The sequence below is a fragment of the Daucus carota genome, chromosome 3, assembly GCF_001625215.2.
Source record: "Daucus carota subsp. sativus chromosome 3, DH1 v3.0, whole genome shotgun sequence".
Lineage (NCBI taxonomy): Eukaryota > Viridiplantae > Streptophyta > Magnoliopsida > Apiales > Apiaceae > Daucus > Daucus carota.
Window position 1 is genome coordinate 14207213 of NC_030383.2, and position 7386 is coordinate 14214598.

Sequence of the window (7386 nt, forward strand, 5' to 3'; positions counted from 1 at the left end):
ACCTTCACCACTGTATCAACTATCACCTTCTAATTATTTTATTTCTCAAAAATTATGAGTATATAATACCTGGTGGCCCGTGTCATTCCCATTTCCCAGTTCATTACATTACTTTTAATTTTTTTATATATACCAGCTCCAGTTAATTTTAAATAACTTTATATATTAAATAAAATTTTAAATAATCTTATTTAATATAGCTATAAATTTATATATTTTTATATATTTATTTAGAACATATCTATTAAATATATTATAAAATACATAAATCCACTAAAATTGATCAGTCAACATTTTTAAGTTATTTTAATAACATAGATTTCTGACAGTAAGTTATCTGTTAACTGTCTATAAGATTTCTGACTTCAATGCCCTGTTAAGTTCCGAATACCCATTTAACCAATCAAGTCAGTAGTCCAGAGATAATAGTTCTTGCACTAATCCTGTCAATACCTCGGATAAAATTAGCAGACTCCTGTATTTCGACTTTCACATGCACACCAAAGTGATCTCTCTTGAAATTTAGCAAGTTTTGTGTTCATCTAGTTTCTACGTGTAACGGGCAACGCATATCAGTCATATGCATGCAAGTAAAAAAAATGATCAATAAATAAATTCTATTCTAATATGGAATTTACATTCACTTCTTCGGCAACCCTAGAATCTAATGTCCAAAGTTTTCATACAACAGAAAAGAAAACCTTAAAGAGATGACTACAACCGATGCCAAGATCTTATGAAAATAATAATACATAATGAGATTAAAAGGGATGAGGAATATAGAGAGAGAAGTAACTAAAAATAAAGATACAAACAAAAGAAACAAAGAAGGTTAAAGAAAATTATAAATAAATAATTCATAATGTGTGCGCCCCCAGCTTATCTTGGACCTGATAATTCAAAAGCATGTAGGTTGTCCGTTGAGTCAAGGATCCATTCGGAGGTCCGATGCGGAGCTAATTCTACGTCGTGATTGATGACCTCCACCTTTTGCCATTCCTCCCACTTTTCTGCAAGACCATCACCTTCAAGCATTCTGACCACCTCTGACATTTTGGGTCGTTCCATTGGTGATCCTTGGGTACAAAGCAATGCTACTTGAATAAGCTGTTCTACCTCAGTGTCTATGTAATTGTTTTTCAGGTCAGGATCGACCAGCATCTCCAACTTCTTCTCTTTCAATAGGCTTTTAACCTGAAGGAGATTGCCAAGCAAAAGCTAAGTAATGTACAAATTGAATGCAAATAGAACAAACCAAGACCAAGGCAAAAGGCAACACCAGAGTTCTAAGCCATGAATTAGGAACAGATAACTGAAAAAGATGTGTTAATTTCCAAGAGTATCAGGATATTAGAAAGGGGTAAAACGAAATAATGTAGACTTACCCAATCCAAAAGCATAACATCATCATCATTGGCAAGTCGAGCAAGGTCAAAGGCCCTTTGTCCAGTAATTAGCTCTAAGAGCATAATCCCGTAACCGAACACATCAGTCTTCTCTGATGACTTTCCTGTGGAAAGGTACTCAGGAGCTATGTGCCCAATGGTGCCTCTTACAGCAGTCGTTACATGGGTATCCTTGTAATCCATAAGCTTAGCCAACCCAAAGTCACCTACAACAGCCTCAAATTCTTCATCCAATAATATATTTGCTGCCTTCACATCACGATGTATGATTTTGGGATCACAGTGATCATGCAAATAAGAAAGCCCTCTAGCAGATCCCAGTGCAATCCTCTTCCTAGTTGGCCAATTGAGGGGTGGTTCTGATGGTGGGCGCTCTACATGTGCCAAATATAATGTATCAGAATGTGCCCATCAAGAGATTCAGAGAGCAATTAAGGGCTAACATAACGTGACCAATTTGCAGAAGGCAGTCAAGAAATTTTGTATCAGATGCCAGTAGAACTCATCTAGATTGCATTAGTGAAGAACTATATTACTATTGCATGGATAGGTGCAGATGCCATCATATTTATTGTAGTAGTATAATTTTTTACTAGATGTGGCACATAAAGCAAGAAAATAAACTTGCCAAAGAAACACATCAACCAATTTTATCAAATTAAGTCAAACGTCTCACAAACAAAAAATACAAGAAAGGAATACTATACGGCATCTCGTTCTGGAAACAAAGATCATCTGCTTAGCCAAATAACATGCTTTCACAGCCCAATATAGAGCAGGCAACTTTACAATTGTTTTAATCAAAGAACTCTTTGTAAGTTATGGCAAGTCATAATTCAGATACCTCTTAAACATGATGCAACACTTCCATTGGCCATGTATGGGTATACAAGCAGCCTCTCTGTAGGTGTCATGCAAAATCCGCGTAGCCGCAGAAGATTTCGATGCACAGCCATGCTAATCATTTCCACCTCTGTTTGGAACTGCAGCTCGCCACCTGGTGTTCGTTCTTCTTTAAGCCTTTTAACTGCCACAAGTGAGCCGTCTGCAAGTCGTCCCTTGTATACCTTACCAAATCCACCTCTTCCAAGTATGTTACTAAAAGTATCAGTGGCAACTTGTAATTCTCGCAAAGAAAACCTCTTAAGTTGACCTAGGTGCACTTCTGGGTCTTCTTCAGCTGAGGCGAAATGATAGAAGTGAACGCATGATATAAATACTATATGCGCTTAAATAATTATCAACTTGCAGGGACTAACCTGGGACATCAAAGAAGTGTTCTCGAGGTTTCCTTCGTCGCCACCAAGCGAATATCATTGCTGGTGCAGCAAACAGTAAAGCAGCACCTGCAGCTACTCCTCCAGCAATAGCTCCAGTTGGACCATTTTCTTCTGAAATATCATATACAGACATAAATCTTACAACTAGTTTGAAGATGTAGAAAGATCAAGTGGTTCCATATCATTAACATGTAAATAAAAATTGTACTTTATAAATCTGGCAAAATATATACACCACATAAATTGATGCAATACAATTAAGTAAATCTAAACATTTGGTAATATAACATGAAAGTTGCGCAAATCACCTGGAGGCGGTACTGTAGAAGGTGGGATAAACGGAGGAGGTGGAGAAAATGGAGGAGATCCAGGGCAAGGTCTTCCAGTAACAGGCCCACACAAATTTAAATTATTGGCAAAACTGCAAGTGATAATCCAAAAATAAGAAGAAATCTTTATCATAGCTACTTGCTTAATTTGTATAATAAAAACCTTATATCAAAGAGTTTTACTAGCACGAAACCTGATGGGAGTGAACAGAGAAAATGAGCCATTATCTGGTACTGGTCCTGATAACCGATTGTTTGATAAATCCCTGATTACCATAATTAAAATTAGAAGAACAATGACAAATTTGGAATGTGGATATGGGATGCACACTTGCAAGAATGGGATCACATCAAGGAACTTACAGAACTTGAAGGGTCGTGACATTAGTCAATGACATTGGAATTGGACCAGAGAAGCTGTTGTTATTAAGACGCCTATTGACACACACACAGACATGTCAAAGGTGATAGAATATCATTAAAAAAACAAATATGAAATTTAACCAAAAGAAGAATTTGTATACAAGAATCTTAGCCTTGTAAGCTTCCCAAGTGTATCTGGTATGGGTCCAGAGAAGCTATTCATGTACAGGTCCAAGCTCACCAAATTTGTCAAATTCCCAAGATCATTAGGAATTGGTCCACTTATATTATTGCTATACAGCTCCCTGTCATGAAGAAACCAAAGTAATAAGTTTGCAAATCATACAGAAAAAAATATTAATTAAAAGAAAATAAAACAGTGGGTAAACAATCTAGGAATCCAGCAGTACCCATCACCTAAAATGTCATAACACCACCAAATTTGGAAATAACCATTTAGTTCAATTATTAACACAATCCTTCCGTTAAGCAAGAAAGGAAGACTGTACAACGCACATACCTATAAACTATAGAGATGCATGTCATTTCATCACAAAACAATATGAGAAATTAAATGTTACTCTGCCATGCCCATTAAAAATATATATTGCATGAGCGCATCAAACACAAAACCTACCTAGAGGCTACATGTAAAATGGACAAAATAAGAGAGAAAAACTGCTACCAGTTACTGTTTTGCACAGGTACGGCAAGAAGCTGCAGTAAATCGCGTCAAACCACTTATATAGGATCTCCTCTAAACCTAGTAGACAATATTATATTTGTAGTTCGCTCCAAGGATTGGTGAGCAAACAGATCCACAGAGAGGTATTATGACCTTTAATAGACCAAGCTGAAACATTTAATATACAATTCTATAATTTGTGTGATACTAGAAACATTAGAACTTGAAAATAAAGATATAGCAGGTAGAAACAGATAAATCATACATTCTTTTTAACTACTAAGAAAAGAAAGTTAAAAAGGCATTCAACTCTTATATCCAGAAAGAAAAGCACTTAATTCAACTCAAGGTAGGTTACTGAAAAATGTCTATGGTATCTTGACTACGAAATTCTAGATGCTCCAAGTTAATGGTTCAACTTACAGGTATTGTAAATTCTTCAACTGACCGAGAGGAACCAGTTGACCAGATAATGCTGCATTCCCAAGATCGCTGCATGAAGCCATATACAATAATCAGCACCAACTCAAAAAAAAAAAATAAAAAAAATAAAATAAAAAAATCCGGAAAACATGTGACATGCCATAAGCATTAAGCAGTCGCGATTTTCCAAGGAACAATTTAATAAAAGCTTATTCTCGCTGCTAAAACTAGCAGGAAAATAACAAAAATAATTTCATATTCTATACATTTACAAAAAGTTTATATATATAGACACAGAAATAGAAATAATCCAACTAAGATAAATGTAAGTTCGCAAGAGACGGGCAACGGCCTATCTCAAAAGAATCTGCAGATGAAGATTTATCAGATATAATTATCTGTATAGTATTATATATTTATTTAAAAGGTAAATTTATGGAAAATGCTCACGCATAATTTCTTTTTATCGTGAGAAGATATTTTTTGACATGATAAATGCTCCTTTCAGATAAAGAATGTTTTTGCACTTGATCTTTAGATAGAAAACATTTAAACACTAAATTTCTCCTTTACTATTAACTTGTTATCATGTGCTAAAAAATAAATATAGGAAATGACCTACACTCTTATAACACTGTTTTCATTGTTACATGTAACATGAAACCATGTGCAAGGATTTACAAGCGTAGGATCCCAGCTCTGCAGGACATTGTTAGGGTCTTGTAAACTTGTCCGTAAGCTGTGTAATGCATCACCTGTAAAAGATAGTGCATCCATTAGGTAATGATTATAACATATCCATACTAACTATAAACAGGAGCTTTTTGCAGAGATCTGCAGATATCATATTTTTTAGATATCTCCTGTCAAGGATAGTGCATTCATCAGGTAACTATGACTGCTAATGACGTAAGGGGGTAGTCGCTATCAGGATATGGTAGTGACTTGATTACAGGGTACCTACTATCAGGATATGAGTAGTGACGTAATTACTAAAAATAAATTATAGGAAGCGACAATGAGAAATATTCAACAATAAAGTGATTAAATCAGTCGATATGCACCTTTTCTCGTCCGATGTGGAGCTGAGCCAAGGGGGGAGTATAATTTGTTATTTTTAAAGAGATTGCACATATAAGTGGAGGCCTTCTAGCATGTAAACAATATCGAGTACAAGAAATGCAACTTTCCGTTCTCTAAAAGTATATATATATATATATATATATATATATATATATATATATATATATATATATATATATATAAAGAATACACCCATGAAACAACCAGCAGAGGAAAACATAAAAATATCCTATATAGAAATTTGAAAGAGAAGATGAAAGAAAACCGTTTCGAAGAAGACATCTTTAGACTCAAACCCTATCTTTTAAATAAAAAACCAAAGGCATCAAGAAATATAACGTCATGTGTGACAAAAAGTCGTTAATTATAGTCACAACATTTATGAAAAATACAAGGGGATGTTTTCTGTCTATTTATACACACACACACACACACCATCATATGCTAATAAAACATGCTATGTAACTGAATTTTTTCTAGAAATCCTTTTTAGTATGGCATCACATGACATACTAGTGTGAAGCGCTCAGAAATTATTTGCGGCATGTTGAACACTTATGCGTATCTCCTAAAGTTATTAGTAGAGATTTATATGGTATTTCAACAACTAATCACGATTGTTAATTCAAACATTTAACAAACCGAAGGTCAAGTGATTAAACTATTACACATGTAATCTCTTTTAATACATTCCTGGAAAACTCAAACCTGTTACAAAAGATTCTTAGAATACACTGGCTGCTAACCTAATTTCATCTCTTTTCCTAAAACACCAACTAAACTCGTCACTGTCATACAAGCAAGTCAACAAACTCCTATAAAAAACTAATCTTCCATTCCCTACCACAAAGAATCAGAAGAAATAGATCAAAAAGAATCCAAAATATTTTGTCATATACAATTCCAGCAAAATGAACAATTCACTAGTCATTTTCAGCAGGTCACCATCATCAAACATGAATAAAATTGTACTCAACCAACTCATTAAAAATTAATTACACTTGTTTCCTGAAATAAATAAACATTAATTACCATCCAACCAAGACCAAATCAAACTAAATCTATCAATTAAACACATAAAGAAACAAACAATTAATCACACGAAAAACAACACATAAAAACACACAGTATATAAGCAGAACAAAAAGTACCTTCCATATTAGCAGAAATGATGAGTAAGAGATGGAACACGAAAAGCGAAACAGTGATCTCTCGCGCCATGGCTAAACCTTCTTCTCAACCTACCTTTCATCAATTTCAACACTCACAGAAACCCTAGCTATACATACAAATGCAGTTAGTCAATTACGCACACAACAATCATATATATACGAATCTGAACTCGCGAAGAAGAAGAAGATCTCTAGAAAATTAGGGAATATGAGTACATTACGGAGCTGCTGCTTTATTTCTCTCTCTCCAGGAAATATGAAACAGTAATAAAGTGGGTGTAAATTATATCTCTAGATGTCTAATGCTAAGTGTGTTTTGCTTTTTTGTTAAAGCAGTTTAGTTTCTCCGTCTACACTTTCTGTTTGGGGAGAGAGAGAGAGAGAGAGAGAGAGATTGAGAGTGTGTTGAGATATCACGTCTTGCTTTTGGACCGTTTTGGTCAATGCTTCAACGTCCTTCTCTACAACACGGGCAAAGTCATTATTTTTCAGGTTACATGCCTAAATCATGTTTCAATTTTTTCTTTAAATCATGTGACAAACACATTGATTTAAGGGAATTTTTGATAAATATATATTAAAAAGTAGTTTTTTGCATATTTACTTTTTCAAAAAAACGAAAATTACACTAATATCTCTTTATTT

General features: G+C 34.4%; 1 protein-coding gene across 1 annotated transcript; it reads right to left on the reverse strand.

The window, feature by feature from the left end:
- Positions 1-600: 600 nt before the first annotated feature.
- Positions 601-7097, reverse strand: LOC108214887 (somatic embryogenesis receptor kinase 2). The gene is given in 14 exon segments (XM_017387125.2): positions 601-1194; positions 1386-1780; positions 2251-2586; positions 2666-2797; positions 2995-3107; positions 3210-3281; positions 3379-3450; positions 3540-3683; positions 4487-4555; positions 5109-5134; positions 5136-5176; positions 5179-5241; positions 6721-6848; positions 6958-7097. Coding segments are annotated over 13 exon segments (1848 nt in total). The 5' UTR covers positions 6791-6848; positions 6958-7097; the 3' UTR covers positions 601-879.
- Positions 7098-7386: the final 289 nt, after the last annotated feature.